At 40.9% G+C, this 24,306-nt stretch overlaps 1 protein-coding gene across 4 annotated transcripts in view; it reads right to left on the minus strand.

Annotated features, from left to right (window-relative positions):
- Positions 1-53: 53 nt before the first annotated feature.
- The window catches only part of evla (Enah/Vasp-like a), a 48,674-nt gene continuing 24,421 nt past the window's right edge, over positions 54-24,306 (minus strand). For 3 of the 4 annotated variants that reach the window (XM_054797187.1, XM_054797186.1, XM_054797185.1), the window contains exons 2-14: positions 16,509-16,677; positions 14,856-15,036; positions 12,481-12,538; positions 11,229-11,290; positions 9,632-10,483; positions 7,256-7,509; positions 7,074-7,189; positions 6,913-6,940; positions 6,762-6,801; positions 4,139-4,199; positions 4,004-4,061; positions 3,692-3,749; positions 54-1,008 (exon numbers count right to left, since the gene is read on the minus strand). In XM_054797187.1, the coding sequence (XP_054653162.1) occupies positions 971-1,008; positions 3,692-3,749; positions 4,004-4,061; positions 4,139-4,199; positions 6,762-6,801; positions 6,913-6,940; positions 7,074-7,189; positions 7,256-7,509; positions 9,632-10,483; positions 11,229-11,290; positions 12,481-12,538; positions 14,856-15,036; positions 16,509-16,677 (1,975 nt within the window). In that variant the 3' untranslated portion in view covers positions 54-970. The remainder of the gene's footprint in view (positions 1,009-3,691; positions 3,750-4,003; positions 4,062-4,138; positions 4,200-6,761; positions 6,802-6,912; positions 6,941-7,073; positions 7,190-7,255; positions 7,510-9,631; positions 10,484-11,228; positions 11,291-12,480; positions 12,539-14,855; positions 15,037-16,508; positions 16,678-24,306) is intronic. The other variant, XM_054797188.1, reaches the window with a different exon arrangement.

A 24,306-nucleotide genomic window follows, 5' to 3' on the forward strand; every position in this document is an offset into this window, starting at 1 on the left:
TCTTGAACACGTTGCATTCAAGTGTTGCACAAACATACGACACTGGAGTTCCGTTTGGTTTCATTTTTTTACTTCCATTGTTTTTTTTAATGAGGATGTCGCTTGAGAGCAGACAATGCGAGTGCAACAACCCAAACTCCTGCAAAGACACACTGAGAGCTGTCGGCACGTTGGCCTCGCATTCCACGGTCTCTCCACATTCTTCTCATGGATCCAACTTTGCATATTGCCACAAAAACACCTTCTTCTTCCTTGCTACCATCATCAGCACGGTCTCGTACACACAGAGAACGTCCTCATGGAAACAAAGCACGATCATCGATGCACCAACTTTTTTTTCATATAAGCAAATAAATAAATTGACAGATGGGATGAGGGCTCATGCATCACAAACAAAGGATGAATACAAACTACCACATTTTCAGCCACTTTTTCGATGACTTTCCACTTTGAGTTTTGTGGATGCGAAGGCGTCTTTTCAGTGGAAAGGAGAGGTTTTTGCCACACGACACCGGTATGAATACTTTGTGCTTGTTTGGGATGAAGCCAAAAGAAGAAAAGGACGTATAAAAGGCTGACATAAAAGGTGCGCAACTTTCCTTTTGTCCTTTTGTCGTCAACACAGCTTTTAAATAATAAAACAGTACAAACTTAAAAAATATGTTCCTTTTTTTTTTTTAAGACTGAAAAGAAGGTAAAGTTGCAACACTGGGCTGTGTGAGTCTTTGAGGTGCACACTCACGCACAACACCAAACATCCATCTTCTTCATCACTTCCTCTTCTTCTTCGCTGTCCAGCAGACTCAAATGTTGGCACAACGTCTCTGCAACGCGGCGACGTGAGAGGTCACAGAAACATTGAGAGAACATTCCGAAGGGGGTCGTCACGTGTCTGTCTTTGCATCCACCCATGTCCCTCATCATCGTCCTCATCCTTCAGCTCCTCCTCCGAAATGTCACTCAGGTGAGATTAGGATGTGCTGATCCGGCCAATTTCATGTCTGATGGCTGAGAGGAGGACAACAGACATGAAAGCTAGCACCATAGCCATGCACCTGATGAGTACGTAGCGGATATATGGTGGTTTTCGCGTCATTATGGAAGGAAAAGTACACTTTTTTGGGAATTTTGCCCATCATCCACAATCCCTATGTGAGCCATGAACACATATGTCTTTTTGTGCGTTTTAAAGATATAAAAACAGATAAAAAGCGACAGCTCAGTAGTGCGTGTAATGGGATACAAGGGGCCGCTACTAAAACACCTCCAACAACGTTTCATGGTTTTCTGTCCATGCTGTGACCATGATAACTTGGAATACTGACAGTATTTCGCGTATTTCGGCCATTCGAAAGCATTACTGGAACTTCCTTGCTTGGCGTATTGATTTCACATAGCAACATCATAGAAACCAGCGCCTACACCGAGCGTTAACTTTTCCAAACTCAGAAATAAAAACACAGCAGCATCTCGAATATGTAGCCTAGTCGAGTCTGAGGCGTCGTGAGCGCGACGCTGACGCGCTGCGGGCGAGTCTGTGGTGAAGCTAGTCGCTAGCCGGTGTGTTCTGGCTAAGTGTCGGTACACAAGTAATGTAGTTCAACCGGTGTAACAACGTTAATAATAATAATAATAATAATAATAATAATAATAACAACAATGTTGCAGTAGCTTGGTTAATATGCGTGTCACATTATACAGTATGGAAATGTGCTGCTGTTGCCGCTTTTTGGTGACTTTTTCAGAAAACTTTGTAGGCGGAATAAGTATGTCCCATACGTGCAGTAATGAGCTGGCTCTTTTTATCTGTTTTTAGATCTTTAAAACGCACATGAAAGCGAAAGATGTGTGTGTCCATGGCTCAAATAAGGATTGTGGATGATGGGCAAAATTCCCCAAAAAGTTTAAAGCACTCGCTAAGAGCTTTAATATGACATATTAGTCGAGGGGTGTCCAAAAAATGGAACAATCTGCCGTAATTTTACAAGAACAAAGTCGTACGCTAACGAGAAAAAAGTCATAATTTTACGAGAATAACATCGCAATATCGTGAGGTAAAATAGTGTCATTTTGGTAGCATGATGTTGAAATATTAAAGGAAAAAAAAGTGATTTTTAAAAAAAAGTTACTGAAAAACAAAACAAAACAACAAATGAAGTTGTAATGTTTGGAACATCAGGTTGCGGAAAGTCCTAATAGTCCTAATAAAGTCCTAATATTACGGGAATGAAGTCAAAATATCACAAGAAGAAAATGTATGGAGATTTTAGAAACAACTTAAAATATTTGCATAAAGACCTAAGTTGCTCCTAATAATACACTTTCTCACCGATATCACCAAGTTTTTTCTGGAAATGTAAATAACCTAGCATGTGTTGATTTAAAAACTATCCAAGTGGCCCTTGCATCTTTTCATTTTTCTGTGTGTGGCCCTCTCTGGAAAAAGTTTGGACACCCCTATGTTAGTCAGCGTGATTTGTTGCTAGTTGAGTTTTGACCTTGTTCCGAGCAAACGTTAACCTTAGGTCAAAGTCATTTGTCACCAAAAACACATCAGCTGAGTGCCTGCTGATAAGGTTTGGCAAATCCAGAAGCCAAAGAACTAAAAGAGGGATTTTTTTTGTGTGTGATTTGTGCAAACAAAACCCACAAAAAGGCGGCACAGAATACGGTGGTGTGAAAGTGTTGCCCCCTTCCTGAGTTCTTTTTTTTTTTTTTTTGCATGTTTGTCACATTTAAATGTTTCAGATCATCAAACAAATGTAAATATTAGTCAATGACAACACAACTGAACACAAAATGCAGTTTTTTAAATTAAACTTTGTATTATCAAGGGAGAAAAAAAACCTAAATGGCTCACATTTCAGAAAAAAAAACCCATCATACCAACAGTAAAATATGGTGGTGGTAGTGTGATGGTCTGGGGCTGTTTTGCTGCTTCAGGAATTGGAAGACTTGCTGTGATAAATGGAACCATGAATTCTGCTGCCTACCAAAAAATCCTGAAGGAGAATGTCAGGCCATCTGTTTGTGACCTCAAGCTGAAACCAACTTGGGTTCTGCAGCAGGACAATGATCCAAAACACACCAGCAAGTCCACCTCTGAATGCCTGAAGAAAAACAAAATGAAGACTTTGGCCTGGCCTAGTCAAGTCAAGTCCTGACCTGAATCCTTTTGCGATGCTGTGGCATGACCTTAAAAAGGTGCTTCATTCTTGAAAGCCCTCCATTGTGACAGAATTACAACAATTCTGCAAAGATGAGTGGGCCAAAATACCTCCACAGCGCTGGAAGAGACTCATTGTTGATGTTCAGGGTGACCAAACCAGTTTTTTTCTCCCTTAAGTTTCATTTAAAAACTGCATCTTGTGTTCAGTTGTGTTGTCATTGACTAATATTTCAATGTGTTTGATGATCTGAAACATTGAAGCGTGACAAACATGCAAAAAACAAAGACACCAGCAAGAGGGCGAACACTTTCACACCGCTGTCTCACGCCTCGTCAAATGAGCCAACAATTTGGAGTTTTTACAGAAGTGAAAAACAACAAAACAACCAGTACAGTGTTATGAAAGGTGTTTGGCTGCTCAGACAATCCCTTCTTCCCTTCACACAAGCAAACAAAGCAGCATATCATGCCTTGTTAGCACCCTGGCAATACAACATGAATGCTTATCAAGTAGCAGCTCACCATTAATGATTTCATCCTTCACTTTGTGCAACTCGCGTACGACTTCATCCAAAATTTCCTGCGAGACAACACATCATCGTGTGAGCAAATTGACTGCACAATGCATGTACAATATGTTCCATTCAGTGATTCAGTGTTAGCATGTCACACTGCCCGCGCTCATTTGAGTAACTCCTATTATTCCCACCGTTTCACCTGCTTTGCATTCACGGTTACATGCTCAGAACAAACTGCAGTGATGTTGATGTAGACTTGTACACTTGTACATATTGTCTCATTGACTTGTACCTGCACAAAAACAGAAGCACCAACCTGTTTCATTCTGTCAAACTCGGTGTCTGATTCACTGGTGCTGCCAATGGGTCTCACTCTACAAGGCGAAGCCACAAAGTGTATTTAGTACTGGAAGTTGCAAAACAATACAGAGCTGCATGTTCGCGTTCACACCTGGAGACCAGTGAGGACTTTTCTGCAGAGTTGGATCTCTCCCACGGCTTCTTCATAGCATCTGACAAGGGAAGAAGGAGGAGTTTTGTGGGACAGGGTCTCCTTTATTTACTTCCGTAAGTCAGAAGATGGATTTTATCCAAGAGGAGACTGAGGGCGGCAAAGTGGAGACTGTGGAGTGTGATGCTCATTTCCAACATGCTAACCATCGTCAAGTCGTTTTATGAAAATAAATACTTAACGTGAAGTTTTTTTCAATTTTAAAGCTTCATGCAAGATGCATATAAAAAAAAAATTATCTAAAAATAGCCTCTAAAATAAAGTAGGCCATTCTCTTTTTGAAAAAAATATCGAAAAAGTCAATTATAATCTTTTTTTATAACAAACCTTTAGCTGTGCTCAAATCCTCAGCTAATAACAAAAGAACAAAATATGAAGGAGTGACCGCTTTAAGAGGACATTTTAAAATGTCAGCAACTGAAAAATACTTTCGATAGAACAGTAGTATTTTTTAGGTAAACATTTTTAGAAGACGCAAGCGTGTCCTTATTTTGTGCCAGGAACACCAACCTGTCAATTCCATCAGGCTTAGCAACTGTCTGTCTAACTTCCTTGTACATTTGTGGTAGAGCTTGTCGTGCTAAATAATTGTGAGTGCGAAGCTCGCTGGACATTGCGAGTCCATCATTTTCAGCAGGTTTTTAAAGCCGTTTTTTCCACTGTTGCAGCGGGGACCACATCAGCACGCCACTTTGCGTTTCCCTTCATGAGGAACGCAACAGGCGACACAGCACGTAGCTCCACACATTCCTACAGGAGTACAGGAGTTGGTGCCAACTTTGAATGTGGGGAAAAATCATTTTTATGCTCTGAATTCGAAGTACTGTGCTGACTACTGCAGACGCTGTCACTAAGCTTTGACTGGAGCCGCCGGGCTTCTGCTCCGCCCCTCCTCCGTCCTCCTGCATGCAGGGATGAGGGAGAAACAGTGCAAATCCAGCATATCCAATGGATATCAACTATGTGGCTGGGTTTGATATCGTGCTTAATGTAAATATCTACGTTTAAAATATCGATATATTGCCCAGGCCTAGCGCACACGAATAGGGACTTTTTAAAAACGCATATTTTTCAATGCGTTTTGGTAGGTTTTTGTGCTACGATACCTGGAGACAGGCATCTGACAAATCCTAAGCCAGGTGATGTCATAATATGCACATTAGATGAGTAAATTTACTCCCATCACAAACTCTGGGTGATACTGATGATATTTCTAATTTCCTGCGTGCTTTTATGTCTAACCATTTTTAAAGCTACAACCTTTAGAAATAGTCAAAACTGAAGAAAACTCTGGCGCTTAAAGGGTTAAGCCTTTCAAACTCATGGATCAGAGCTTCAGGACAAGATGAAAGGTATGTAGGATATAAATTTATTTTAATTTCTATCTGCAGATGAAATTTCGTTCAAATCTGATGGTGCGAAATATGTTAATTTTGCCCCGGAATTACCGTGTACAGTACATGCAATTTGTAGTGTAGCGTGTGTCGCGAGGCCTACATGAAATAACACTTGACTTTCTTCCCTGGACTTTTTGATGATGAAAAAAAGCATACGTGGCTCCTCTGTTTAGTTTTAAAACAAATGTCACATCCTAAATTATTATATATTTTGTAGTACGGTCCGTGGATCCATCGATCACAGTAACTCCATGTTAAAGCAATGGGGACCAAAGGCACTATTTTCCGGTACCTTCTTTAATATTTGCGGTAGACAAGTGAATGAGGTATCAAATTAAAGTTCAAGTCATGCTTAATCAGATACAATTAATCACAGACTTGATTTCATTCATTCATTGCTAATTCAACCTGAAGTGTTGGTTTTCAAATAAAACGTTTGCCATTAATTGTTGTTTACATCCATAATTAATTCATACCTGATTCCCTTTCAAAAAACAACGGGAATCTAGGAAACGTCACCTGCACTGTCCAGTATCCAGGTATTTATTCCTTTCACAGTCAGACTGGCTGAGTTTTTGGCTAAAAAGTTACTGAATGGATTTAAAGAAACTGAATCCTTTTGGATCGCATCCTTCTAAATGAACCAATATCGTCCTTGAATCGTATCGTCAAATACGAATCTTGATATGAATTGAATCATTATTAAAATGAATCGTTACACCCCTACTATATTGTAAATCACCCTATTACCTCATGATACTTCAGGGTTTAAAATAAATCAATGAATTATCATCGGATTAGATCAGTATCGCCGATACCAGCCTGATACCAGCCTGCAGTGTGCACCGTAGCCCAAAAGGAGACTTAGAGCAGCTAGAAAAAAACTGCTGTAGGCAAGTGGAGCCTATTGTGTATAATACTGGAGCTGAAGCTAAGGTTAGCATGTGTGTTTATTGTTGTCATTTCTAGATGTACAGTATACCCTCAAATGTTACAAGGATATAGATATATAGATATATAGATATATATGAAACAGTACTTGCTTTTGCAGATGGAAAGTGTCAATACTGAGTTGCACTGTGTAGGCACCACGAACAGGCACCATGCGGTGGAAAAGGGGCTGGACTGAACCCTTTATTAGGAAAAGTCTAAAAACACAATTATACCTGTTGAGTTCTGACCAGGCCCGCGACTACCAGAGTCGTCCTGGAGGTGAAAGAGAGAACATTTTACTTCCGGCTGACAGTTGAACTGCAAATGTCGCCTTGAGGGATTCAAAGCAGGAACTAAGCAGTGACGATTGCAGTGACTACTTACTTCATCGGGTTTCTCAGAAGCTTTCCGTCTAAGACAGGAGAACATGTGCAAATGAAAAAAGAGACGTTATTGGTAATAGATCAAGCAGCTGGGAGAAGTGGAACTGCTCTTGTGTTTGTACAAGTTAATGCAGCAGAGGGAAAAGTAAGCCATGGTTTTACCTGCGAGCTAATAAGGCGTTCATCTCTTGCATCAGACCCTCTCCCCCGCCACCGCTACCGCCACTAGATCGGTTGGAGTCACTTTTACCACTTGATCCTGGTGGACTGCTCTCATCCTGAAGAACACAACACTTTTAGTGTTCTTTTAGTCAGAGTAGTGTATGTAACCACAAACAACTCACCCTTTGAACCTTACGCAGTTTGGCCCCAGCCAGCGCGGCCGCCAACCCCGAGGGTTGGTGCTGCATGCCAGGGGGACCCCCGGGAGGCCCGCCACCGGCGGGCAGCGGAGGAGGCATGGGTGGGGGCACCGCCATCGGGGGCGGCGGACCTGGAGGCGGCGGTGGGGCTGGGGGCCCGGCCATGGGTACTGGTGCCACAGCCGGGGGAGGGGCCACGGACAGCATAGCGGGGTGACCTGCAGACACAGGAGGGCCTGGGAGGGGCAAAGTTAGAGTTTGGTTAACGGTGGCTTTTGGGCGCCGTTCTGGAAGGTTGCCTCCGGGGTCCGGGGTGGGGGGGACACACGACACCTATATAGCTTCACTCTAGCAATTCTAGAGCTGCTTGACTGGTTTTAATTAGCTTGAACATCATGAAAGTGTAAAAATTATGTTTACTACTTTCTCATCATGACAATTGGTTCTTTTTCGGCCTTTACTCAATATTTTTATGAAATCAAAACTATTTGTCGTTATAAGCACATGGAAACCTTGTTGCTGGTTCATTTTCTCTTCAGTCAAACGGTGGGCTCGCCCGTCTACTGGTGAAAGAAAGCAGGCGTCATTTTAGAAAAAAATAAGGCTCCACTTGCAGACTATTTTAAAATGACAGTAATGGAGCAGTGTATAAGTGGAAATATTTGTGGGGGGGTTCTTTACTCAAGTAAGGCAGTAAGGGGACAGCATTTATTATTATATTTGACATAAAATAATAATATTGCGTAATGATAAATAAGAAATAACAACAATAATACGTTGGGCTGTCAAAAATAACACGTTAATGGCAGAAACTAATTAATTTCATTAATGACGTAATTTTTGGGGGGTCTAATTAACGCATGCGCGCCAGAGCAAGCACGCCTCTCTGTTATGACGGCAGACGGAATCACAGTGGAGCACCCCCCACCCCCCCACAGTCACACGGAGTCTATGACTGTGACACTTGGCAGAGTTTAAGTGGCTGGTGATGTGATCAGCCGTCGGAGGCGGCTAATTAGCCAAGACACGGGACATGCGCCCGTGTCTACGTGGCAGAGGTCCAAGTCGGATAGCCCGAAAAGTGGTTTGATTCGTCGGACTGCATGGCTGGATCGCCTTAAAGAAGGCGCCTGATCCTCAAGTTTTACAGGTTATTTTGAAAAAGTAAGTCAAATATGTTTTTGTCCAAATTTTACGGTTCCCCTTGCATATCATCTAGCCCAGGGGCCACCAACGTGGCACCCACAGGCACCAGGTAGCCCCCCACGACCACATGAGGCGCCCGCAAGCCTGCTTTTCATTCAGGTTTTCAGTTAATAATGTGAGAACACTAGAAAGAAAAGTATTCTGAAACATAAAATGTGAGTTGTGGATACCAGCATTTTGTGAATGTTTTGTTAAAACAAGCATATTTGATCTGTTTGGGTTGAAATAAGGTATGAAAATCATTTCTACAAAAATGAGGAGCTCGTGGCCATTTTCATTTTCTAAAAGTAGCTCTCGCAAGAAAAAAGTAGGATGCAGTGCAGTTGAACAACCACAATAATAAACAATGAATTTAGCTAATTAGTGAATAATACCAAAGTATTATCATCATGCCACAATATTAAAAGCAGCTGTGAATAAGAACATGAACAATAGCGACATGATTGCATGTAACTGCTACTGTTGTTCATGTGGTCCCACTGTCACGTCATGTCAACGTGTGCCGATTGTCTTTTATCTTTCTCACACAGAAGCGCTATTGTCTATTGTTGTGAAGCTGGCGGAACGGGCGACACAGGTGTGTTCAATTATTTACACGACGAGGTGAGACGGACGAATCGCAAAGTCGATTCACAACCCTTCCGTTCCGTGAGAGCACACACACCTGCGTGAGAATGAACTACAGGCACGACTGTATGTATTTGTGTGTGTCAGCTAACTCTTCTACTCCTGAACCGCTGCACACAAACGGGTGACAATTTGCCCGAACATGCATCCCTACTGTGTTGCCTGTGCTATTATTTCTCTGACACAAACACCACACGGTGGCGCTGTCATTAAACCCCAAAGTTGGACCCTATTATTCAGACTGACTTGTTACAAAACACCCACTGGAACTTTAGGATGTTTAGCCGAATCACCACAGAATTGGGTACCCACCTTAAGGGGACTGACAAGCAAGTGTGTGTAAAATTAGAACAAGATTGGTTAAAAAACACGCCCGCCATCCAGCAAAATATTGTAGCAGCTAATTGCCTAAAAGTGGGCGCCACCCATGGGGTACTTTGCATTGAACCTATTTTTGAACACACACTCACACGTAACATCCTCTGCTAAAAGAACGACTTCCTCCTCTCTCCGCTTCATACTTACTGCTGTTGGTCATGGGAGCCTGCTGGGGGACAGGGGAGGGGGTCTTCTTGGGAGAACCCCCATCATTGTAAGACGGGGGCGAGGATGGGGCCTGCTGGTTGTGCACCTGTTGCTGATGCTGCTGAGGGTGGAAGGTGGACTGGTAGTGGGGCTGGTGGTTGGGGGCGGACCCCGGGGGCGGCTGGCCCATCAGGGGCGGCAGGGGCACGGCCTCGCAGTACTGCGGGGTGAGCGGCAGCTGGTGGGAGTGGGGGGAGTAGGAGTCATCTGACTGGCCATTGGCGTGAGGGTGGGGCTGATGCTGCGGGTACTGCTGAGGGCCCGGGTCGAGTGGTGGGGGCTTCATCCTAGCGTTCATGGTCGGGAGGGGGTGCGCCATAGGGAGCACGGGCTGTGGCGGCGGTAAGCCCTGCCTGGCAGGCATGGCCATCATTACCGGCGGGGAGGCGGCGGGGGGGCACTGGGCGTACATTTGCTGCAAATGCGAGGCGGACCAGGTGCCATGTTTGGGGGGGAGCATGATGTCCTGCTGCTGGTGGAGGTGTCGGGCTGTGGTGGGAGGAGACAGGGGGATCTGACGGACCTGTCGGCCCTGGGTAGTAACTCCCGCTTGGACTGGGGAGAAGGCGGAGGCCAGCGAGGTGGAGAGCTGGGAGGACAGCTGGGCCTTGTCCCTAGCCACCCCCGCCTCTTTCTCTTGGGAGGGAGAGGACGAGGAGGAGGGAGGGGAGGAGGAAGAGGCCACACGGACGTAGGACGGGGGCAGTGTGCTAGCTCTGTACTGTCTGTACTCGGGCGGAGTGTCTGGGTGGACAGGGGGTGCGGACACTTTATATTGGAGAGTGGAAACGACTGTGACGGGGAGTGGGGAGGGAGACAGAAAGAGGAGATGCGGACGGAGGAGGGCGACAAACAAAGGAGAACAGAAAAGAGAAAAAACGTGAGAAGAATGAAAAGCAACCAAGCCGAGATGAAACAATAATAATAAAACAAAACAAAACAAAAGAACAGGAGCATAATTCAAAAAACAGAAGCTAATTGCAAATAAGAAAGAATCAAAAATATCAAGCAGCAGAATGCAACATGATCAGAAAAAGCATATGACATTTCCCCCCCAACAGCAGCTGGAAGAAAGAGATGGCAGCAGAGCATGTTGCAGGGGCTGGGGGTCGGGGTGGGGTTAGGGGGCAGGGTTGAGAGGTGGGGGTGGGAGTGGGTCACCGATATCACCGAGTGAAGTTTAAGTGTGTTTGTATAGCAAGACTTGAACATGTGTGTGTGTGCGTGTGTGCCAATGGATAAAAGGGGGTACTAGTGGGAATGTGGATTAGTAGTAGGGAATAGGGAGCAGACACTGCTGTGTTCAACTTCCATTGAAGCGTTTACTCTGCCTGACACACCACTGATAGCAAAAAGACAAAGCAGAGCAAATACACGCTTTTCTTTCATTTTTGCGTCCACTGCAGTCTTCAGTCAGCATGTTTGTGTAGTTAAGAGCAGACGCCATACAGACGGACATCTATTGATCTGGTGGCTTTCCTAAAGCAGCCGGTGTGTCAGCTGGCGTGTGCGGGTGTGTTTGTTTTTTAAGCCTCACCTGATCCTGACGTCCGCCGCTCCCTCTCCTTGTGCGCTTGCATCTGATGCTGCTCCATCATCCTTTGAATAGCAAGGATGCTATTTAAAATGTCAGCCTTTTTTTTGTTGTTTTTTTTTACTTCAGGGCCACACTTAAAGGCCTCATGGACTGTCAATAACGTCTCAACAGAAAGGTGACCTTTCTGGATGCTTGCTTTTATTCTGGTGCTAGTGTTGCGTGTTTCTGGACCACCACTCCGACCACAACATTAGGTACACTTGCACAATCGAATTAGATCCACTATGAGAGCAGTACCACTAATTCTGCCTTTACAAAAATGATATAGCTCAGTTTAATGACTTACCTGCAGTTTGCATTGGTGTAAAACTGCACTACATAATATCGATATGGTTTTTAACATTTTGGGTTCCTCATTTAACATTAGACAATCAAAATCACCTACATGAGTGGCAAAATCAAACATTTCAGGAAAAAAAATCCTCCACAATCACTCAATCGATCATGAAAATGAGAGCAGAAAAGGTTAACCTGTTCATTCAACCTGAAGTGTTGGTTGCACTTTATTCAAATAAAATGAAATGAAATAAAAAAAATTAATTGTTGTTTACCTGTTTGTTTATATCCATAATTAATCGATACCTCACTCCTTTACAAAAAACAATGTCAATCTTCACCTGCACTGTCCAGTATCCAGGTAGTTATTTCACAGTCACACTGATTGAATTTTGGCTAAAAAGTTACTGAATCGATTCAAAGTTACTGAATCGTTTCGGATGGTATCGTTCTAAATGAACCAATATCACCCGTGAATCGTATCGGCTACCACAAATCATGATCCGAATTGAATGATTATTAAAACTAATTGTTACACCCCTAATATATATTGAAAAATAATTTATTATATATTGAATTTTTTTTTATAATAATTACAACAAATTAATTAATTAATTTAAAAAATCTTAGTTATCCTTAACACATTATATATCAGTAATAATAACTGATTATATATTAAAATGTTATTTTCTAATAATACTTACATCAAATTAATTATATTGCAAACATTTAATTACCCTTATCAACACAATTATATTCATTACAAAAAATTATTAATATTAAATGTATGATATAAGAATAACATTTATTGTGTGTTTATTTGAATAATAATGATTATTATGTATATATTGTATCTATTGTGCATGTGTAACTAATCAAGTGGCGAGTGAGTGTATATTGCAGTAAGTGACTGTACCTCCTCTGGGCCTCGCTCTCCTCTGAGGAGGGTCCATTTTGGCGCTGGACAACTGGACCTGAAAGACGGAATAGGCCATAACTACATTTACAACATGTGGACTTGGAAGTCTCTTAAGAATGTAAAGAAGATGTAACGAAGACGAACGTAAAGATAGTTAGAAGCCTGAAACTATTGCCTACAAGGGAAAAATAATAGACTACATTCAACATGTGCGAGCTAAGTGAGTGTGACACAAATTACATTGTGAAGAAAATGCTCAAAGAGCAGGCCAGCCCGCCACAGGCATCTTGTGAAGACAGCCAACAAGCTACTTGGACTGTTTACGCTGTCATTTTCACTACACACAGCCAACACTACAGAAAAGACATGACAAAAATATCACAAGGAAATGTTCCGCTACAGACCACCCGTGCAATAAACTGTTTTGAATAAACTGTTTTGAAGCATATGTAAAACAGTATGTATTGTACAGTCAACACCATTTAAACACATGGCATGACACGTGGCACTTTTTGTGTTTACTCCAGCAGTGACATTGTTAAAGCATTGAAGTGAATATACTGCAATGTTAATACAGGGGACACGAGTAAGGACACAATTGTCGCCCTGTGCTGCATGTGCATCCGTGCATGTGTGTGTTTGTACTGCTGACACAGTGTGAGGTGCCAGGTTGTTGCCACGGTGAAGGTCAAAGACAAGCAGAAGGACCCTGGGGGACCCAAGGAGGGCCTGATCAGACTTGTTTTTTCTATACTGTATATATACTGTATGAGCTCAGGGGAATGATGTAATAAAAAGAACAACTAAAGGAAAATAAAGAAATGGGAATACGTTCAACAAACAAAAAATGCTGTGGGGAGGAACTATTTTGTTGTGAATGATGCCAGTGAATTGCATTCCAAAATAAAAAGCACACACAGCATACATGATTAAAGTTCACATTTGTCTGAGTTATGATTGTTTTGTGTTTTTCTTTTTCTACATAGACTGATATCAATGTATCTCCACAAGGGATGAACACATAATAATCCATTCAGTGATCATTAAGAGTTATTTTGACAACGTGGAATTGATTGCTGATTAATCGCGTCTTGATAAATTGAGCCCAAATCGAGAGTCACTGAGTGAGTTAGTTCCAGCACCAGAAATATGAGGATACTTTATTTTGTTTATTACATAGCATGCATGTCTAATGTGAATATGTTGAGCTTGGCCTCACACTCGATTGTCTTTCTTGTATGTTTTTTCTATTGTGTTAAAAAGCATCTCATGTTTAATGGTTAAAATTATAACTATAATCTATAACTTGCAGTTATAAACATATATATATATATGTAAATTGCAATATATTGTCATATATTTTTTCATTGCAATTTTCTTAAACGCAAAGTTAAAATTTTGTCACGTCTTGTTCTCGTAGACTCGTGTATCATGACACCCCTGATACACACACACCCACACACATAACACACACATTGTGAAATGTAATAATATTTTTAAAAAGACAAGTAATTGTGGTCAAATGAGCATCTCTAATCACTGTGTAACACTAAACAAGCAGCACGTAAGCAGATACACTCGTCTCATGACCTCACACCCACAGTGCACCCACAAGGAAGGGCCCGACATTATGTCTCCATATGTGATATTTTAACCACCAATAGGAGAGCCACGAGGATGCCCTGGCATGATGTGGTAGTTAAACGAACTCTCGCGGCCTCTTTTAAATAACCTGTAACCAGAGCTGCTCAGTGGCTTGTTAAATGAGCAGCGGGTGACGAACATAGAAGATCCAACTAAATATATTTACTATATAAAAACTATACCATCACGTACTATTGCAAGTATAACGTTTTCCAGAGTGAAATCTACTAATAAAAAATATATTTCAAGTCAGTGCCTTATCTATAAACCTTTGCCTCATATGACCACAGCTGCAGTGCTCGTTGTTCACCACTAGAGGGTAGTACAGCTCATATAAAACAGATTTCAACATCTGCACATCAAATGTGTGAATTTAAATAGTTAAAAAAAAAATCATGTGACATAATCTGAAGAGCATATTAATTTAGAGTCCGGCCATTCAGAGCATTGTGCACAACTGGATTGTGGTTAAGCCATATTCAACTGAGACAATAAAAGCAAGATGGTTGGAATTTGAGCCCAAATTCCACTTAAATGGCTTTTCAACACCAACTACAGACAAAACAACACATTCCTACTCCATTTCTCTTTGGAGAGGAGCTATTATATACTGGCAAAACATTCCAAAAACATCTTAAATAGTCTGTCAGACAGCCAGGAATTAAAAGCATAACCTGGCTCTCTTGAGTTTATGTGAACATGATGAAGAGGTCGGAATTTTGCATTACCTCCACTGTCAGGCGAGCTGAGGACGTTGAGGGCAAACAGCATTGCGTTGGAGAAGGTGGTGGCCTCCTCCTTGCTGGCAAAGTTGAGCCCGTAGACCTGGCGAGCGTCACGCCATTGATGGAAGGTTGGCGTGGCCTGATTGTACTTGAGGCCCTTCACTATAGAGTAGTTAATCACCACCTTCAAGGAAGAAAAGAGCTCAAATTAAGTCATGTGAACGCCTGTGCTTGATGATTGCTCACCATGTGGTTCACATTATTAGAACTATTCAAACAAAGAGTTCTGCAGTTGAGAGTCAAACGTCAAATACGATTGTGTCACGCAACACGGCCCACAAAATGATCATTTTTGATGTAATTACTTACACAGGTGGTCCTCGGTTTACAGTATTTCCAGTTATGTCGTTACGTGGTTATGTACACGCATAAATGAATTAAAAACGGAATTTTGGCCCATAAACACAAGACTCCCTTGAGAACTAGTTATAGTGTGGCATGAAATAATACACCACGTGCTCAATCACTTTTCTCAATCGCTTGACTGTAGCAACGATCATTAAGGATAAAGATCTTATCGTCACGTCTACCTGGACTTGGTAAGGATGACGAGGAGGTAGCAGATCAACGATCTCTTTATTGACAAAACAAAATAGGCTACTGTCGGTCAAACCCTGCCAAAACAACATTAGCAAACTCAATTGTCTTGTCCGCATGCAGCCACACACACGTCACATTCACAGACGGTTGGAAATCACAAAACTCTTTAACACTACAGTACACATAACTGCCAGGTTGCTGGTCTTCTGAAAGCGACAGTAAAAACTTTCAGTGCAGTGGCCTGATTATTGACATGGAAAGGTTGCCAGCGCGTTGGCATTTATTTTTGATTACTGTTTGATTAATTATTGTGTTTAGTGTTTTATTAATGTATTTGATCTCCTCTTCATGTGATATGTGTACAGTGAGAGTGACGTTGGAGTTAATTTAGTAATAATTTAGGTGTAAGATCGCAGTCTGGGAATAGTATTATCAGGTATGCTAAGGTAAAGCCTCACAAAATTAACCTTCATGCTTTATTGACAGTCAAAAATTGGGTAAACAACGATAGGATAACCTCCTCTTTAATATATAGACATCTAATAATAACTCACATCATGATAATGATAATTCTCTAGTACATGTAACAATAAAGAAAAATATTCATCGTGAGCCAATGAAATGTTCGTTGGCAATAAGTAGCCAATAGAATTGCTGTACACTGAAGAGGTGCTAGAGTGCCAACTATCTAGCTACCAAACTGGATGTTATGAGTGGGTAATAAAGGTTAAGTTTATTGACTTTATAATCTATTGTTGCTATCTTCTTTTTACACTTGAATGACAGATAAAACGTAGAATGTTACTTTAAAAATGGCCTTTTACAGTTATAAAAGTTTTAAGCTGGCAACAGTTTGACACTGGAATGAAATGAATTGACTAGACTGTCAATTTCATATGTCCTATGTGGACATTTACTATGAAATCTAACCAAATTAGGAGGTTCCACTATTTTTGTAGCTTTGCCATCTCTGCCAACTGACACACACGTAGAAAACTCATGCAGATGACAACGCAACAGGAATCTTGTCACATATAAACATTTCTTGCTGCTCACCTGCTGGTCCTGCAGCTTGACACCGACTACCCTGAAGGTGTTGTTGGCAGTGTTGTGGTAGATGTTGATGCGGCTGAAGCCCTGCTGGCCCGGCTTAATGGGCACCCACTTCTTACTGGCGTCGTCGTAGACCATCACCGAGGCCCGAGCCTGGCAGATGCTCTGCTCGCTGCAACAAGAGGTCACAGTGAGACTCGTTAGTGGAGTTTGTCATTAAGCAAATCAACTACAGGTATGTGCGTATGTACTGTACAGATAAGGAATGGTTAAAAGATGCATTTATAAACACGATGGACCAAAAGTATCATCATCGGTTTAGTGTAGGCACCTGCACAATAAAGCTAGAAATGCTTGGTTGAAGAAGACCATAATGTATCCCACTCTTAATGTTTTTTCATACATTCCGGTTTGTAAGTGACAACGGAGAAAATGAATGAAATGTAGGCCTGTCACGATGATCAATAAATCAACTAACCGCATGATAAATAAAAACAAACTTGATCATTTTGCCGGCTTCGATATATTGACATGTGCATGCGTGTTTGTTTTCCTCCTCTCTCGCTACCAAACAGGCTGGATGACAAGAGGGTTGATTCACTCAACACCTGGGCGCATTGGTTTTAAAACGGAATGAACGGAGTGAGTGAGCCCTCCTGTCAGTCATTCAGTCTCTTTGTCCCAGTGAGGAGTGTGCACTTCTTGCTAGCTTTGTATCGTGTGCTACACCATCGGATACTTTATTCGTGCCTATTCAGCCCTACCTAGTGGCGAAGACGTATATTACAGTTTCGTCAACCCTTTAGTTGTTGTCATAGATTTTGAAAATATAATTTTTGGTCCATACACTCCAAGCACACACAAAGCGAACATTCTTCAAATGAAACTGGAAAAAAGTTAATAAACACAGTCTGACAGTGACAAATGAAATAGTACTACATTGTTAATGCACATGCAGAGTAGTGTAACTGTAGCAAGAGCCAGTGAAACACAACTGCGGTGTAGTTATGTAGTTAGCTGATGGGTCATAAGGGGGACACACCTTTTTGTAGCTTCCTCTCCAAGTTCCCACATCAGGAATAAACACTCAAAAGTGATGTCTCATGTTAAATAAAGCAAGAAGTGGGTGGGTGGGTTGCTGCTTTAAAAAGCTAAAAAAAAAAAAAAAAAACAACAAAAAACCTCAAGCTTAACACATCTGAAAATTCCCCTTTAGATGTGTGTGGTGTAGCACACCACACACACATTTTAAGATCAGTGCTGGAAGAGGGCGTGTGTGTATCTGGTAATGATATGGTGTGTTAAAAGCCCTGAGAGCACATCACCAATTGGGGTTGATCACATGCAGCAGGGAGGAAGGAAACAACCATGTTTGCAACTCAACAACAGAAATACTGCTTTTTTAGCACGAAACAACGTGGCATTTAATGGAAATATTAGATATGAACGTGTACATCGATAGGTTTCTTGTTGTGGGTGTCGCTTACGGCAATGTAGCGGTGACATATTTCTACTATGACTCCAAGAAATATAGATCAGAGGAAAGGTTTGGCTTTTTTTTTTTTGCAACCCTGTTCCAAAAAGGCATAACATCACACCAGGCATACTTCACAGAGCCCAGTTCAGCAAGCACCCAAAGGGTTATTGCAATTGCAGTTATGGCAATTGTGTTTTTTTTGTGGACCAGCCCAAACAAGAATACACACAATATCCTGTATATACACTACATATACAGTAGAATCCTGCTATTCGTTCCAAGCAATCCCCAGCAAATATTTAAAAAAAAAATGAACACACCCATAAAAAGACCTTAAAAGGCCTATTTTTGGATACTCTAAACCTGAAAATATGCTTCTCACAGTTATTACCATAACTTAAATTCAATTTTACACATTAAGAAACAATTACAGTCATACAGTATAGAGTATCCTTACAAAAGGTGCGTCATCTTGTCAAAGCAGCTTCCTGCTGGAAAATGTTGAATGAACTGAGTTGTGAGATAGCGCCCTCTGCTGGATTCATAGCTGCAGCACTCTTTTCCCCTGAAGATAGTGCCGTCAAACCATTTTCTATTCATGTTACCACAAAAAAAAAGATTTACAATAACAAGCAGCGAAAAAAAATATGCAACTCAAGCGTATCAAGTGTATTGTGAGGGGTTTTACAGCCTTAAAACATATATAATAATTTGTAAACAAATAAAGTTGGCTACTTCACGGATTTCACTTATTGCGGGCTATTTTGGGAATATATCCCCCGCGATAAACGAGGAAACACTGTATATGTACATATATATATATATATGTTTATATTTAATTTTGCATCTCATATTGCATAAAATCTACAAACATTTTCGTTTTTTATTGTGGTCACCTTCTTTTTACACACTTTTTGACAATTTTGAATGACGTCTTTGTCATTAAAGTTAAAATAGTGTTTGATTGTTTGCACAATATTATCGGTTTTTATACACTTGTATGACTGTTAAAAATTGTACTTAAAACATTACACATTGTACAATTACAATTTATAAGGCAACTACTCAAATACATAAAACTGTAATATTTCCTGTGTATTATCTTTCTGAATCACATGGTTCTATTGCCTTACAGAGATGTACATGGTTTGTTTAAGTACAAAATATGCTTCCTTGCTGTATAAAGGACTACTCAAGGTTTTATGATGGCAACATGACCCCAGAAGAGATTACTTGTATTTCCATTATTTCCATTGGGATAAATACATAAAACGTTTGCGTTATTGCAGCACAAATCGTGTTCAGCCTTAGAGCTCACACAATATATTTTGTTAGATCCTAGGCTCAAGCACTTGAATAAGTGTCAGCCTTTCACTCTGCTCTTCTTTTCTTGGCTCTCACACCTTCAATCTGCTAATGTGAGCAGCTTTACAGTCCAACTACCACAAAGTAGCTCGCCCTGGGTGTGACAGTGAAATGAAAAAGAGCGTTTAGTGACTTCATAACCTGTGTAAGGAGGGAGTAAACGCCACCTCCCTGCCTGCTGTTAAGTGGTTGTGTTCCCATATGGATGCACTTCTCTCACTTTCAGCTCAAATGTGACACTAACTCAGCAGACACCTTATTATGTACACCTGCACAATCCCATGACATCTGTATCTGATGTGGAGGTAAATGGTAGAGGTGTGAATTAGATATTTATATTGTAATATTTAGACGTGTGACGAGCTATCGCAATATTTAACCCTAGGATGGATTATTGATACGCTCTCGCCGTGTATCGTTTTTTTTAAATTATTAAAATATAGCAGCAATAATCTTCTGTGCAAAATATAAACTATGACTTTTTTTTGTCTTTGCTTCACCCAATTTCCCTACGGAGATATTATTGTTATCGTGAGCCATGTATCGCAAATCGTATCGTATCGTGGGGTACCCTGATATTCTCAGCCCTACTGTAGTAATAATGTTGTCTATGCTTCATGTGCATGACTTTTTATGAAAAACGTATTCTTTTTCAGTGACTGTGTTGAATGGTTGATAGTTTTCTTCCGATACAGTTGTTGCCTATTAATAGTCCAAAATATGCATGTTCAAGCAAATTTGGCATATTTTGGGCCGAAATTTAGCATTTTCAAGTATAAAAATGGCTAAATGAATGACAATATAAATCATAAATCAAAGACATTTATAAAAGGCATTCGCCACCAAAAGAAGTCTCAGAAGTTTAAAAAAAAAAGAAAGAAATCATTAACAAGGAATCTCCTCATGCTAATGTGAGCCTTATTTACTTTTATTATGTCTACTATATTGGGTGATATGAGTGTAAAGGTGACTAGAGGTGTTATCTCATGTCTGGAGGGCTCTAATAATGTCAAAAAACATATTTAGAAGGTTGTAAACAGGTTTTCTATGCTTCAACTCTGAAAATATTCTATTTATAAATAAGCAGGGCTCCAGACTGCAACTAAATGGTTGCATTTTGCGACTACAATCTGACACATGGGACATCCTTTACCGTGAGCATAAAAAATAGTCAATGTCATGGTCTACGTTTATCAGCGTCAACAACAATGCTCTCTTGTTCCCATTGAAATTATGTCTTGTCTTCAAAACACTAGTTGTGTCTCTAAGTTGTTGAACATAAATAATCATGTAGTGTGTCCAGCTTTAAAATAGTGACGCTATCACATGTGTGAGTGACAGGGAAAAAAAGCTCTGACTCCCTTGAGGAGCTGTTGTCTGCTGGTTTCCGTAGAATGTATAACTCTCAAGAGTTGCGTCTTTTTAACACTGTTTTCTAGGGAAAAAGTACAGCTTTACTGTATATTTGGGTCAATAAGGTAAATGAAATAAAAATGGCCAGCCCCATCATTGTAAAGACAGTGAATTGTAACACCACATGACAATCCTTAACCAAGGCTCCAAGACCACTAGTCACAAGCATAATGTTTTTGCATTCCTAGCACAAATATTTTTGGCGCTGAAGAAAACAGAAAAAAGCCTTGTGGTTGTGGTTGCTTTTTTGCTCAACAACTGCGCTGGGCGCCAAGCCCTCCAAGCCAACGCCCTCCATGCGACATGCAGGGTCATTTTAAAGTAAAAACTGCACGTATAGCAGCCACAAAGAAGCAGAATGGATGAAACACGATCTGAATGAGGAGGACACAGATGTCAGACTGACAGATTGAAAGTGATATGTTTCATCTGTTTGCGAGACTGCCGCAATTACAGGGAGAGGCAGCAGAAGTCAATGCAGATGCTCTATTAACAAATGAGAGGTTCTGTAAATACAACAATAGCACAGAGGGTGTATTCTTATTGGCAGCATACTGGATGTGTAAAACTAAATGGCTCTGATGTTAAATCCAAAAACATACAGACATCATGTTTCCCACAAGTTACACACACTCTCTAATCCCTTCACACACTCTCCACTTTAGAGAGCCCACAGTCCACCAACTGGGGGAGGAGGACGAGGGTGACGGTTGTACGCGGTGTGATGTATCTTCTTACAAAAGCAGCAACTATTTCTGGAGCAGTTAGCAGAGGAATGGACTCATGGCTTTCATTTCTCTTTTTGGACTTTAAGCGCAGCTCTTTAAGCAAGTCACAAATAAAGCGGCGCTCCCGTCGTGCAGATCGAGCGTCTCATTTCACACACTTCTCCCAGCCTGACCCAGAGGCTGGCAGTCATGATGATATTTTTACAGAAAGCATCCATCTGATTTGTTAATGGGGTTTTTTTGCTGGTCATGTTTTGGTTGGTTTTGGGCCGTGAGGCGTCGGCGCATACACGTGCACCATCATGGATGACAGTGCGTCATGGCAAAAAGGTCATCTGTTGCTGAAATCCCAGTCAGTGACATTAAAGTAATATGATGAATCAACTGACAGGCCACAACATTAGGTACACTTACTCCATCTAATGAGATGCTGCATCAAACTACTACACTACTGGAACACATTTTCTCTGAGAGTGTCTCTGAGAGACATTGTGCCTAAATTAATGGTCAGGGATAAACAAACACCACACCTTAAATAGATGTTCTCAGGGAAAAACCTTCAATCATTTATTACTTTATATTACAGTATGGCGCGCATCTTGTTGTGTTATTAATACACATCATGAGTCCAACTGTGTTCTTTATGTATTTTTATCATAGCAGCCTATTAGCTACCTAATACAGTACATGGAAGCAGGAAGTCAACTCAGTCGCCTCTCTATGATGTCATCAGCAGTAGACTCTGTAGTTCTTTGCTAACTAACAGTTACACCACAAGCCTGTGCTTTTCCTACTGCAAAATAACCCACAATGGAGCTAAAGAAAGTTGCAAGTGCCAGCATTTTGATAAAGAAGGTGAGAAACGCTACTTGAATTCAAGAAATAACTCATAGCAAAACATGAAGGTTGTCACGTCTTCAATCAAGGTAAAATGTTCATTTATCCCTTTCATTCGTCATTTACATGCATTTATATGCAGTTCAAAGTGTTTTCTGCATGTAAAACTATCATTTTTAAACTATAAAACCGTGTTTTGTGTTAACATTTTTGGCCTTCTGGAATGGATTAATTGGTTAGAGTACGTTTTGGTTTGAGTTGAACCTTCTTGAACGGATTAATGAAGCCAACCAAGGTTCCACTGTATTACTCATTCAATTTTATAGGCTTGTGTGTGTGTTTGTAGGCCATGGTTACATTCAATCTAGAAATTCCTTCCAATTCAATTTCCTTCCCCTGTCGTCCATATAGCAGAGTGCATCTTTAAATATGCATGAAAGCTTCCTTTGTGAATCACCCGAGGAATACAAAACAATATTTATTGCACCGCATTGCAAATATGAAGAGCACAAAAAACAAAGCCTTCTTGCACTAAATAGATTACATGAGCGAGGCTGAAGACGTGAGGAGCGGCATGAACATGAGAAAGACATGAGAAGACTGAGATCAAAAGTGAAAGAGATGTCAGGGAGGAGAGAAAAAGAACAAACAAAGCACCAACATGAAGCCTTCTGCCAAACTGAGTGCTTCCTTGTGTCAAATAGGCCTCCGGTGGGGAAAAGGAGGCCACATTCATATGCAGGCTTTTGAATAAAGCAAAGCACTTCCCCGCACACATGGTTAGACATATGTCAGGGCTTTAGATTACCTTTTTTTACTAGGAGCACCGTGGCCCCTAACTCAAAATTTTGGGAGTGCAAGCAGGAAATTCGAAAATCGACTTGCAAAGTAAACATTCATATTTCCTCTCATTTTCACTGTATTACTGATAAATACGATAACTCCAATACCACCGTCTTTTCACACACATCGGCCCGCCGTCTTCTTCTTCAGGGTTTGTCTCCTTTCTTCCTCTTCAGGAGTTAATGTGGGCTGGCAAACTACCACATTTGCGTGTTACTGTCAACTACTGGGCTGAAGTGTGGCTCACAAGTGTGTCAGTAACAAAAAAATATTAAATAATAATAAAATAAGATGGGCAAATTAACTGGTAGGGATGCCAACTTCTGTAAAAATACTTAAGAGCCACCTTGTTGGCAGGGCCAAAAAAGGCGCTTGTTTTTTGGGGGGTTTGCTTTTAATTGTGTGAAAGAATTGTGCTATTTGACACAAACATGAATTTAGTGTGAATCTCAATTCTACCCCTTACTCCTTATCTTACCACTTACCACTCGGTTTTGCGAGTTCATGAGAATCAAGTGGTGTCCTAATTGTCCTTAAATCAAGGGGTAAGTGCTAGGGTAAGGTGCTAAGCCCTTGAAACCAAGTGTGGTCGGGACTTGAAAATGAAGGGGTAGGCGGATGGAGACCGAAAGAAGCATATAAGTAATTACCGGTAAGCATATTATTGATTTTCACAGTAACTTCACACGTGTTTTATTAGATATTCAATCATTTGCTACTCCTAACACCAACATCTAACTTCATTGCAATCTACTATTTCATAAATGGCTAGGCAATGATTAGACAGCGACCACATTTGCCTGTTACTTGTAAGTTGTATTTTAACTTAAGCAAAGCAGAATAGATGATTTTATAGATACAATGCACAGTTTGAGTCTATATCCTAAAATCACCAGACCAAGCAGAATTACACAGATCATTGCGCAACGTTAATTGATAATATATTCACCAATGGTTTTGATAACAACACAACTAGTGGGCTGCAAATTAATGATATCAGCGACCATCTTCCAGTGTTTCCAATGTACAATGAAAACTATAAAAAGAGAAAAATGGAAGATATCAGGATTTTCCAAGGATTACATACAGAGAAAAGTATTAGTACCTTTAAGAAAAATCTGGAAAAACAAAGATGGGA

The sequence above is a fragment of the Dunckerocampus dactyliophorus genome, chromosome 13 (assembly GCF_027744805.1).
Source record: "Dunckerocampus dactyliophorus isolate RoL2022-P2 chromosome 13, RoL_Ddac_1.1, whole genome shotgun sequence".
Taxonomy (NCBI): Eukaryota; Metazoa; Chordata; class Actinopteri; order Syngnathiformes; family Syngnathidae; genus Dunckerocampus; species Dunckerocampus dactyliophorus.